We start from the raw sequence: 13285 nt of genomic DNA, 5'->3' as shown, positions 1-13285 counted from the left end.
AAGACTGAAGTTCTGGTACTTTTAAACATGAGTGCTGATGCTAATCAGAGTCTAAAAGTCTACTGAAGGCTTTATTAAATGCCACTAGATCTCAGTTAAACCTTAAGGTTTTCTTCTTCTCTGTAAGAAAATATTTCTATGTATTATAATCCCATTGCAGAAAAGCAAAATATTTTCTTGAGAGTGCCCATTTGTTACAGCTTGTAGACAGCCCAAGGTGTCTATAATCTTCCCAAAAATTAGAGTAAGAAATGCAAATATTACATTCTGCCTTTCTTTGGCCACAGATTGTGAGCGAGTGACACAGTGTGAAAGATTAACGTGAAGTATGATTTCCTGAATAACTTGAAAAGGACAGATTAATGTTTTGACAGGATTTTATTGTGAAACATTGGATTTAGAAAAGGTACAAAATGTCAATGGTCCAATGTGTGCCAGTACAGTATTTCAATGGTCTATACACGTGGACAGCTGAAGAGCTTCACTGCAGAATGCGGGCTTGACAGACTATCTAAAAGGGGGCAGCAATATTCACAGGCTTAAAATACATAAATAGCTTGAGCCAAAATGGCCATTACTGGGCAATGCTAATCAACATCTGGAAACAGGCTAAAAAGCACAATACAGTACAACAATCTCCCTGCAGACCCACATTCAAAGAACATCAGTTTATTGTGTCAATAACCTACAGCTCCAGGACACTATTTTCAGGACAGGAATTCAGTTACCTAGTTTACAACTCAGAAAAAATTAATCTTAAAAATTATTATGGAAGAAGATGCACAGGTATTTAATTACACCTAAGCACTGTGAAGCCCCTAAAAAAAATTCACATTGGATTGATAAAGTCAATTCTAATATAAAACTTGAGTTTGTTCCTTTAAGATGTCCTTATCGCTGCTTGAGCAGATATCATTAAGTGATTTTAATTAAAACACTTCAATTTGCTATGTTTTTCTGTGTTTGAAAACCAATTTCACCAACTTTGGGCTGCCATTCAACCAGAAAAAAACAGTATCAAAAAACTGACTCTGAATTTATGTAAGTAATAAGTTTGTATATTAAAAGAAAATTAATAACATTCCAAAGGATAGCAGCACGTTCTACTATAGTTTAGCAAGTTTACAGAAGAGCATTTATAAACGTACAAAGTTGAATTTCAGGTATAAAAATATAGGTATACCATATGAAAAAAGCTTGCTTGATTTTTTCAAATTCTTCAGTAGCCTGTCACTGCTGAATCTTGTCTGCACTACTGCAAAGTTTCATAGCTCATTACATGGGTGGACTGCCAAGGAACTAGAACTTTAGATTTTAGTTCTTTAATTAAAAGCTGTGTAATTTACACAACTAAGCCCACTGAAATATAAGTAGCTACTGTTACCAATCAGTACCCAGAGCTGAACAAAACCTTTACTTACATAAGTGTACTTCACTATATGCTGATTTGTAACTCACCTCCCTAAGCAGAGACCTTGGGGTACATTAAATTATGTTTAAAAGAAATTTCTGAATACAAGTAGTGTCCATTAGGAGCAGAGCTAAACTTAAACTGATGTAATTTAGAATAAAAATCTACCCAAAACATTAAAGCAACCCACCCCTTACCACCACACCCACTCCCTTAAATCACTTCAAGACCATTAGGTTTGGCTACTTTTCTCATTGTGTATTTTTACTCAGGGATGAGAAACTTGCAATTTATTCAGAAAAATCACATTAGATTACAACTAAGGACATTAAATCAGAAAATCAGGAATAATTTGATTGAAAAGTTTGAGTGTATATCATTAATTAAGGAGGTAACATTGGGACTACAATGTCTGCTATGGAATTAAAATTAGCGCTGTGCCAAGTGGGAAAAATATATAAACAAACCACTAAACCCCAATGTGCCAAAAAACATTTTTCTCTTTTTTTCAGGAAGTGTTTGGCATGAGCAGCACTAACAAAATTCTACACCTCACAGACACAAGCTACAAAGGTTACCTAAAGCCAATACTCACTGTCCAACAATTAGCTAGCTCTTAATGCTGCTTCAAGCACCGCACTAGCAACTTTGATCTTTGTTTCAGATTCCTCTGTACACACATTTATATTTACATAAAACATTTATTAAACATGATTTTAAAACATAAAAACCTTATGTACAAAATACCAACATTCCTATAAATAAACAGTTGGAGAAAGGCACTTGCAAGAAAAATCTACAGAAAATCTTACAAAAACCACACTGCCTCTGTTACTGTACAATAGGTAATCTTTCAGTAAATCCCTATCACAAGAATGTAAAACACTAATTACTTGTTATAACTAAGAATATAACTGTTACAATTGTATTTACACATACATATATGCCTTTTTTTTTAGTTCCACTTGAGAGCACCATTATTTCCATTCTAAATTTATATTTTGATACAAAGTAAAAGAACAGTTGCCAGAAACCAGCATTCAGACACCGCAGATTCATAAACTTTTGGCTGACATCAGTGTAGTTTAAAAGACTCAGTTGCTGCTCCATAAAAAGTACACCTATTATTGCATGTTGTCCTTTTAGAGAGCACTGCTACGTTCTCTATGCAATTGTTTAATACTATGGCTGGCAAAAAGTTTCCAATATCAAAAAAATAAAAACATTCTTCAAGCCAGTTGAAGTATTTCATCTGAACAGTAACTAAAAAAAGCTGCATATTAATTATAAAAACGTGTAGGAAACATGCCAACTCATCTGGTGTGCAAAAATATTTTTTTCCACTACACAGGATTTTAAGGGCTTCACTAAATTACTCAATCTGACATTGAGTAGCAAACCCCATGAATAACCAGTTCCTCAAGGAGAAGTTAGTATACTCCCACTTTTATCAAACTTTTTACCCTTTGACAATGCTGCAACCTGTTTGAGCAGTTCTCTGTTTTTAGCCTGCAAGAAAGATAAAAAAAAAAGTTTGAGTTACTGAAATGTCTCAGATAGTAGTGTCATGCACTGATTTCTCATTGCATTTCTGAAACACTTTCTGAAAATGTACATGCTGAGAGTATTTGACTAAGATTATGACCAGTTTTCAAAGATTTGCATATGTTTTTTGATATGCATGTTTCATCTTTAGCAAAAAAGGTAAACAAATTTCCTATACTGCAAAATTCAGCATCTGAGGTACTGTGCTGAATATCTGTTCAGTCTGTGATTTATGAGTCAACATAAATCTTTTTATTTATCTTCCTGATAAAGGATGTTTTAACAGGAGACAACTGTCAAAAGTGTTCTGCTGAGTTAAATCAGATTAACAGCACACTGACAGCTGATTATGTATTAGAGAATAGGCACAAAAAATAACCTATTTGAGAAAGCATATGAGGTGAGCCTCTATCTCAAAGTTAGAAAGCAATTCTTACACAGAATTTAATTCATATGGAGAAAGATATTGACTGCTGACTGTGAGACTCCTGTACAATGCATCTAAAGTTAAGCAGGATAATGCTCATTCATGACTGTGGGACTATTTCACTGCTGTGAAATAGCAGATATATGCCCAGATATACGATTCCACCTGAAGTATTTCTCAAGAACTGATAAGCAATTACTCACCTGCAACTGTTCCACAGTTTCCTTGTGAGCTTTCTCCATACTGTTCATCTTTGTCCTCAAGTTAGACTCCTGGTACTGGAAATCAGCCTTTAGTTCTGTCAACTGAAAAGACAAATTCTGTGAAGATTCCTTAGGCTGCTAAAATACACATCTTCAAATTAATCTGCAGAATATTTATGGAAGCCTCAGGAAACACTACATTTACTATTGTAGCATTGACAGCTCAGCACTTAAGAAGTAGCTTGAAAAGTATGTATGTCTATTTTACATGAAGAAAACTGTACTTACTTAAACATACTGTTTGCTCAGGATTTGGTATAAAGAAGGTGTAACAAAAAACCAAACCAAACCAAAACAACAAACCTCAACTAAAAGACTAATTTTTTATAAACTTAGCTGTTGCTTCAGCTGTGGAATACACCTCCATAATCTTCAGTTATGTCTCTTCAGTTCTATGGTATAGTAACACATGAAAAATGATCCAAAGACAACAGAAAGGTTTCCTTCCTCTCCTTTTATGCTCTGATTCATTCCAAGCGGCAGTTATACACTGCAGAGCTTCACTGCTTCTCAAGCCACAACACTGAATTAAACTGTGTTATTAGAAATGTGTAATTAAAATTACTTAACTTAAAATTTACTTCTGATTGTATGGTGTAGCATTACTACCACTTCTGGTAGTACTATTTCCTCTCTGGAAACAGGCAGAGATCCAGATGACATACACCAAGGCAGATGTTTCTAAATTGTGACACATGCTTCTATCCAAGCAGCTGAAAGCAGCTGGGTGAACCACTACCAGTTTGCTGTACGCAGACACAAAAGTCTTAGGAATCACTCCTTTAAAAACTTTAGTTCCTCAAAGAATTCATTAGTCACCTGGCAATTTTTAACCTCTCCAGTAAATTTGGACTTTTTTTGAAATTAAGCCTCTTGGCACACAATTCTAAAACAGCTACCAAGAAGGCTGCTACCAACCTCAGGATGTGTGAAATCACATCCAATGAAGCAAGGTAACCAAAACAACTGTGAATCAAGTGGTCCAAAAATAAAGTACAGGTATAGCAGGATATATACCTCACTGTACATAAACTACTGCTCAAGGCATGTTGTGAACTCCAGAGGATCCAGCATAAAACCACAAACACAAGTATCAAAAAAACTATGGGTAGTTCTGCACCACAGCAGTGTACAACCAGGTGAGCAAACACACTGGCTGTGAACATCCAGCAAGTTGTGGTCCCTTCCCAATGATCAAGTCTCAGGGCCCCTCAGTAATGTCTTCTTGCCTCACTAACAAGGCCAGCAGTGCAAACAATAAGCACTGGCAATGACACAGCTGAGATCTTGACTCATAACAAAGAAATGATGAATGAGGATTGTCTGTAAAGCTGGTGTACCATGTTGGGTTTGCTACCCTCAATGATACACTCAGAGGTTTTTCTTGGGTGCTGCAAATTGTTCAAATTCTGTCCCAGACCAACCTTTGGGACAAGATCAGGAATCTCCCACAGGTCTGGCTCAGGCTTTTATCCCAATAAATGCCTTCGCATTTATCCTCTCAAAGTTTAAAAAATTATGGAGTGCATTCATTTTTTGTATACTTTTTAGCTATGTAAACACTGTCTGAGGTAATCAGTTTTCTCCCCCCTTCTCCCCAGCAACAGAAGAAAGTAAGCACCATTCTGGAAGTGAGCAATTTATGCCTGAAGGAATCTAAGTTACTGTTACACAAAAAGGTGAAATTTTCTTACTGAACCCTTTTGTTAGCTTTGCACAGTAGATCAAATACAAAAATAGGTAAGTGAATTTCCTACAGATTCATGATCATCTACTGGCTTTATTAAGGAGATCAGGGCCTTAACATCTGCCCTTTGAAGAAACAGAGAACCAATGACAGACTGCTCAGCTCTTTCAAATTAACTGCTTGAAGGCCTGAAATAGCAAATACCTCCAACAGCAGGTACACTGCTCCAGCCATAGCAGTGAAGAAATGTTCAATATCCTTTACACATTTCAGCATAGAACTGAAGAGACTGAGTAATGGATTAAAGGAAGCATGTTCCTTTCAAGTTCAATGAGTCTTCCTTAACCACCAAGGTTTTGATAAGGCCACCATGACTTTAAATAACTTTAATACTATTCCAATCCTGAGCAGACATTCTAAAATCACTGTTAGACAGTTTCTTAAAAGCATATAGTTTATCAGATGGCAGAGAAGATCTAATAAAGGCACAGTTAAGTACCTATTTATAGTTATTTCTCTTTTCCTTTTAGTCATTAGGTGGCATGACTCTCTTGCATGAGTTGCACTGCAGCTATTTGGATTATTTTCTTTAACTTTGCTGACTGACAGGCGCCTAATTCAAGCTTTTCTACTCATCTCTGACCATACACAAAGACTTGATAACCTACATTACATGTATACTACCAGTCTTCTAAAATCAAACCAATTACTTTTCATGCACTGTTCATGCAAATTTGGACAAAACTCATGAATTATTGCTATAGTTGCTTTAGTTTAATGCTAAAAAACCTCCTGGCTCCTATTCTTAATCCTCCTCTTTTGACCATAAACCCATGTAGGTATCCAGGATCTTTGTGTGACTTGGTTTAAATTATGTAAAACATACAAACTGTCTGGCATTTTATCCATCACCTGTTACATGCAGCCTGCCTAACAGCAAACCAGATGGCTGAAGTCAGGTAACACGAATTTCTCTTTGTCTCAAAGCCAAAATATTTGTGATACAAAAGTCCAAAACTTGTCCTTTAAATGGTATGCTCCGATTAGCTTCTATATAAAAAGCCTGCATCTGATTCTTGCTTTATGTCAACATTGGGACATTCTTAGAAGTCTACAAAATAGAAAACAAAATGATAAAATTCTTATTCAGCAGATGCAACTTTTACCTTTTTATCTTTTTCTAAAATAGTCTGATCTCTTTGCTGCAGAAGACGTTTAAGTGACATCACTTCTTCTTTCAGCTGACTTATGAGGACGAAGTTATCAGTTCCCCCACTGTCAGCTGACTGATTTATGGAGCTACTAAATATAAAAAACAATAGTTACTTGCAACATCAGCAGGAAAAAAGGTAACTTTTTTTAAAGTTCAAATTGGGTAATTAATTCCATAAACATCCTTAAGGACTAATGCAAAAAAAGTATGTACCTGACAGAAATGGATGCAACTGGCAAATTACCTTACTAATGGCACACATTACAAACACCTGCAGAAATATAATTAAGTATTAGCTTTGAGGGGGACAAATACCTTTTGACTGAAGTAGCCACTTTTATTTTTATTCCAACTATTTGGCCAGAGACAGAATAAAAGCTCAGTCTCACACATTAAGGTCCAAAACTTCTCTAAATACTATGCCAGATTAAAGCAGCAGGTTCAACCCTGCACCTAACTGACAAAACACCCATGTTAGGGAATACTATTTCTTTAATAACTGCTGCCTCATACATAAGCTTTATTTAATTTTGCACCAAAGACCTTAAAAGCTGTAACAAAATGTCTAATGCCCTAATGTCTTTTCTTTTTTTCTAATCAAGTCCTTTAGTTGTCTGACAGCAACAAAAAACAAAGTAAAAAAAAAAAGCAACCTGATAAAAAAAAAAGAAAAAAGAAAAAAAAAGCAACAACTGGCCAGAAATCAGTGCTCTATTTGGTTGAAATGGCTCAGTTTTACAAAAATATAACTTTACCTATCTCCATTTGATGGCTTGGATTCCAGTTTGGGTTTTTTCTTTGGAGTTTCATTCTGAATAGCTGCAGAGGATTTATGGCTGAAATCAAACAAAATGTAAACCTAAAGCCTCATACTATATAACTCTCTAATATCACCATTTGGCACATGTAAAATAACTAACTCATGCTCCTAGTTGGAATGCTAGAGACTAGCCAGAAATTCAAAAAAAGTCCTTTAAATGAAAAATGTAAGATATATTAAAAGGAAATTAATAAACAATGTAATATTTACCTCTGTTTCCATAGTCCCTGATCTTGTTCTGGACTCAGACTGCTGATTCTGAAATATGTGAAATGTATTTGGTAACTGACCAAACATGCCATTATTTCTAACTTTATGTGAATGCTACCTTGTACTTAAAATCCCTTTTTTTTTAAGTTAAAAAAATGACCAATTATGAATTTGCAGTTGGACAGCCATATGCTGTCATCATTGTGATCACTCATTACTCTGTCAGGATGCTATGAAAACACTTCTTAGCTATGTCAGGAAAAATAAAAACATTTCTTGCCTAAATATTTACAATTAAGTAAGACACAAGGGGTAACTTCCAGACTGATGGATAAACCTTTCTTTCAGTGCCACCAATTTTTTTTAACTTTATATTGTTAATCTTGCACTCAGCAAGGTGGTCTGAAAGAGCATTCCTTGGAATCCTGTACTGCAGTCTGAACATTGGTACTTATGTGATGGGGTGAGAGCAAAGCTAAGCTTTGGATCCCTGAAAATAACTGCTTTTCAGATCTAAAGATTTATTTTCAATAATTTCAAAAGCAACTTGAAATTAAACACCATTAGTACAGGAATAGTAAAATGTAGAAGATTGAAATACATGAAAAAATAAGATGAATCTGTTTTTCTCTCACTGCCTCTACTGAATCATCTTGACAATAACTGAAATGGACAGGGAAGAGTCATTTTTATATGACCAGAAGTAATGAGCTCATGGCAGCCTACAGAAAAAAAGGTACCAAAATGGGAACACTGTGATCTGCGTAGAAATATTCTTCTTCTATAGCTCCTGAGTATACTAGAAGCTTTTTTGGATAGAGGTGGCATGCTGAGAAAAGTTGCAGGAGATGGGGCAAACCTGTGTGAAATTTACCAGACTGGCAGTGACTGAAGTGAGAATGCAGCTTTCCTATGTCTGCGTGACAGCCACTCACAAACTGACTGCTCCAGCAGGAGCCAGCTATAAAAACCAGAAAAGAGATACAAACTGGTTCCAGACTGAAGGAGATCCCACATTGTTGCTTTTGCTTCCCCATTTAACTGCAAGTACACACACACACTAACAACTCAGGATGAAGCTAAGTTTGGGTGAAGATTCTGAGAAAAAGCAGCTGTTTTGTGCTCACTGCTAACACGTGCTTTTTAAATGCATAGAATGTAAAGTAGCAGTTCTGACAGCAGTTACTGCTTAGAAAGCCAAAATCAAGTTAATCTTGATTAATCAAGTAAATCTGTTGCCCTTCTATGGGTTTCTTTTCTAGACTTGCTGCCAGTTTTAATACAAACAAGTCTGTTTGATAATCACCAAGAATTCTGCTTTTTTTCTGACCTGCCTTCATCCAAACTTTAAGAATACAAGGAGTCTGACAGACCATGAAAGAACATTCTGCTCCTGCTTTGCATGCAACATTTTGAACACAATTTCTTATTTTCTTTGATATGATCTCTGTTCTAATGGAACACAAAAGAGAAAGAGGTACCAACTGCTACTTTAATTTTTTTTACATACTTACTTATGATGACTGCTGCTGTGACGATGATGATGGTGGTGGTGGTGATGGTGGTGGTGTTTTGAATGATGCTGGTCTTTCTCAGTAAGAGATGAAGATGAGGAGTTAGAATGTGAAGATCCTAGGCTCTTCCTCTGTTCTTTTGTCTTCTGTAGCACTCTCTTGTAGGACAGTGTGCAGAGCCAACACAGTAGCTTTCCATCAACCTTTTGGGAAATAAATTTGTAGCAGGTTTTTTTTCTAAGTACACTTGCATTAAACTGATGTATTTCAATATTTGCAAGAAAAAATTGTTTCATGTTTAGGAAATATTTAGGAATGTTTCCATATTTAGGAAAAATCCAGATGTGTTTCTAGTATGAAACAGCATTACCATATCTCCAACATTATCTTGGCATAAAATGAATCTTATTCCCCTTCTTTCTGTCATTTAAAGTTACACTAGAAAGCAGTCCTAGCAAATGCTGGATCACTCTGTATCACAGAACTGACAATAACTTTTTAAAGGGACGAATCATCTTTAGCTTAGACACCATGTACTCCCTCTCAACCCATCATATTCCAGGCGGAATCAAGATGCCCAACCAACATGTTTCTTGTACCAAGTAAATTCCTCTGTAAAAAACAGCATTATGCTTGGGTTCATGCAAGAGGCTTCTGAGGTCATTTCCTCAGCATTCCCTGTACTGAGAAAGTGGCACTCTCCAAAGCTATTTAAAGAAAAAAAAAAAAGGGCTGCTCAGAGCAGTCTAGCTCTCTGGGGCTGTACCTTAAGACAAGGCAGGCAAATCAGAAGTAACAGATCCAAGTAATGAACATACATAAGATCTAGCAAAAGGAACTGTTCAGCTGTTTAAACTCTGCTCTCTAGCTACCACTGTCAGCTTGTGCTTAAGCTTCTTTTTAAAAGAAGTAATTTAACTTCAAGTAAGTTAGCTCAGAAGTTAACATGAATAAGTTGCAAAATTTAACTCAAGTACCATAAAGCACAGCACAGAAACTATAATGTAATATTAGTGAGCTTAAGATACAGCTTTGTTAATTTTTCTCTTACAAAGCAAGAGCATTGTCTGCTGCCAGCCTAAGCTGTTCCCACTGTGGAACAATACCTACCTTCCTTCTCCCCTCCTCTTTTCGGTCAAAAGCACACTGCTGCTTGCACTGCTCACATGTCTGAGGTGGGCCATACTTCTTCTCTGAGTTGGTACAACGCTGACATTTTGTGCCAATAAATGCTGCAATAATGTTACAATACTGACAAGGCTTGGGCTGAAAAACAGATAAACTGAAGTTAATACATTTACAGTTTCTTCAATAGACACAAGCATCTCAAACACCACAATGATGCTCCTAAACTACTAGGGTTTCAAATAACCTAACTTAAAGAACATTTCTCCTGCCATTTCTACCTTCAAAACTAAACTTTTCCCCTAAAATGACCATTTCCACCAATGGTCAAAACCAGTCTGGACTTTCCATGAAAACCCAGGTACATATTCAATAAAAGAAAAAAATAAAATGTGAACAGAGAGATGTCTGAAACACACCTCTGCCCTGCCTCTTTTAAAACATGATGGCATTTTCTTTGTGTTTTCCTATATTATTAAAGAAATTACTTCTAAAACTTTTACAGAAGAGTAATCAAGTCATTTTTTAGACTGGAAGTCTAAAAACATCCCCCTCCCTTGCACTTCTTTGGAATTTGATAGCCTTACTTACAGCTCCAAGATTAGTATCCCCCGATTGCTATAATTCTCTAGGAAACTTTAAAGAAATAACAATTTCAGATACCATCAGGTCATTTTATTACTTTCGTATTATACACTCAACCTGAATAATATATTGCTAGAAAACAAAAAATTGCTGTTAGGTTTCATATGTTAGAAATGGTAGATCCCCTTCAATGCAGTTTCTTTTTTTTGATGGACTACAGTTAAAACAATGTTGGATCTGTCCTGTACCTAATTTTGCTATATTTTAAACTTTTGCAAGGCAGCTATTTGTTCAGCTTACATTTATGTTCACAAAATGCCTGATTACATACGAACAGCTGTTACACTTCTCAAATAAGCTAAACTTCACCTAGTAAGGTTTATATCATTGATAACCTGTATCTGCAGGGTGCTGAGAAACAGTTCTTGTATTGGTGTATTTTAAAAAGTATTTTTTTTTTAAAGAACTGAAGTCCAAATTCAAGGTGAGAAAATGCAAAGTAACATGCATACAGCTAACACTAAGAAGATCTTTTCTATTTAACAGCTTCACATGATTAACATGCATTTCAAAATTTCAATACTTACATAAGTATGTGGTGTCATTAAATTTTCACATTTACTAATTCACTAAAAACAGAGGCAGCAAATGGGGTTCCTGCTGTCAAATGCACATTTAGAGGAATATTTGAAGGATTGCTTTGCAAGCATAAAGTAAAGTGAGTTTGTTTGTAGTGTGAATACCTGTATTGCTGTTATTCAACACTGCTAAGCTACTTATAACAATGGGTTTCAAATAAAAAAAAAATAAGGTTAGTCACAAAGGAAATCTAGAGCTGTCAGTAACTTCCATCACCTTTCTGAAATGGTAATAATCTTTATAATCTTTTTTTCTTCCCAAAAAGGAAAATAGTAATTTTAGCTGCAGAGAACTTTTTAAAATTTACAATGCAAATGGACTTAACTTCAATATTTATAACTAAGATCCCACTCACCGTTCCAAACTGCTTCACGTTTTGGGCACACTTCTTGCATATTGTATTAGTTTTGCTAAAGATAAAATTGCATAATGTTGAATTCAGCAACAAACACACATCTTGAAATTCTTTCCCATGCAATTACTGGAAAACACGCAGGCAAACACAGGCTTTGGTAAACTGTTAATGGGAAGTGGACAAAACATAGCACGGTTTGTGCTGAAAGTGACCTGAAAAGATCACCTCGTACCATCAGCCCTGCATGTGCTGGGACATCTCCCACCAGCCCAGGTTGCTCAGTGCCCCATCCAACCTGGCCTTCAACACTTCCAGGGAGAGGACATCCACAACTTCCCCGGGCAGCCTGTGCCAGTGTCTCACCACCCTTTCAGGAAATAATATTTTACCAATATCTAATCTAAATCTACTTAGAGCCCTTTCCCCTTGTCCGTGCCCTTGCAAACAGTCCCTCCCCAGCTCTCCAGGAGCCCCTTCCAGGTACTGGAAGGCTCCTAATGAGGTCTCTCCGGAGCCATCTCCTCCGCACAAGCCCCAGGGCTGCACTGTGTTTATGGGAGGCGCCGGTGCGGGGGAACCCCAGGTCACGGCACTGCAGTTCTGTCCTCTCCGCTCTCTCCACCCGTTCTTGCTCCTGCCGCCACCGCCGCTCCTCCCGCCCGGGGAAGCGGAGAGGGAGAACTCCCCGTACCTCTCCTGCTGGAACTCGGACCGGCAGTAGGTGCACTTCACGATGGGGTGGGCGATCCGGCACTCCTGAGGAGAGAAGAGCCGCGTTACCCCCAGCGCCAGCCCCACCGAACCCTCACACCGGACTCACCCAGGACTGCGCCACCGGACCCGGCCGCTGCCCGACGGGCGCTCCGGGTCCTCCCTGCGCCGGGGCCGCCGCCCGCCCCTTCCTCCCCGCTGCTCCCCGGGGAGCCAGAGCTGCCGGAGCCCCGGCCGGGGGTCCCCGTCCCGCTGCGCGCTGCCCCGCGCCTCATCCCGCCGCACCTTGCACAGCTGCTGGCCCTGGGAGAGCTCCTCGAAGGGGTAGCGCTGGTTGCACTTGGTGCAGGCATAAAGAGCCGGGGCGGCCGCCGCGGCCGCCGCCGCCATCCGCGGCCGGCGGGGCGGACACAGGCGGGCCGAGGGAGGGGAAGAGGGAGGCGCCGGGGCGAGGGCTGGAGCGGCCGCCTGGGCCGCCGCCAAGGAGCCGCCTCCCCCGCTCCCGCCGCCGCGCCTGGGGAGCGCGCCCGCCGCCGCCGCCGCCGCCCTAGGCCCCGCACCGCGCCCGCGCCGCCGGGCCGCGTCCCCCTTGTGTCGGTGTCGGCATCGGCGTCACCCCGCGCCCCCCGCCCTTCCCGTCCCTTCCCTCCGCCCCGGGCTCGGGCTCCGGCGGCAGCCAATCACCGCCTCGCGCCAAACCTGCCTTCAAAACTCGCCGTCCAATCACCGGCCCCGCCGCCGCGGGCGTCTTGCCCTGCGCTGGGCATTGATTGGGTGCTC

General features: G+C 39.0%; 1 protein-coding gene across 2 annotated transcripts; it reads right to left on the bottom strand.

Annotated features, from left to right (window-relative positions):
• Nucleotides 1-2359: 2359 nt before the first annotated feature.
• FAM76B (family with sequence similarity 76 member B) lies at nt 2360-12932 on the bottom strand. Of its 2 annotated transcripts, none has more exons than XM_030452414.1 (10): nt 12791-12932; nt 12486-12550; nt 11795-11849; nt 10201-10356; nt 9091-9293; nt 7577-7624; nt 7302-7382; nt 6500-6635; nt 3587-3688; nt 2360-2920 (listed from the first exon to the last, which is right to left on the bottom strand). In XM_030452414.1, exons 1-10 carry the CDS (start codon nt 12893-12895, stop codon nt 2831-2833), a joined length of 1041 nt encoding a protein of 346 aa, XP_030308274.1. In that variant the 5' UTR covers nt 12896-12932; the 3' UTR covers nt 2360-2830. The 2 variants fall into 2 exon arrangements, with proteins under 2 accessions (XP_030308274.1, XP_030308282.1); XM_030452422.1 differs by having other exon boundaries at nt 6500-6632.
• Nucleotides 12933-13285: the final 353 nt, after the last annotated feature.

This window comes from Calypte anna, chromosome 1 (genome assembly GCF_003957555.1).
Source record: "Calypte anna isolate BGI_N300 chromosome 1, bCalAnn1_v1.p, whole genome shotgun sequence".
In the NCBI taxonomy this organism is placed as follows: Eukaryota; Metazoa; Chordata; class Aves; order Apodiformes; family Trochilidae; genus Calypte; species Calypte anna.
The sequence above is the reverse complement of the archived record's forward strand: the minus strand, read 5'-3'. Positions and strand labels throughout refer to the sequence as shown.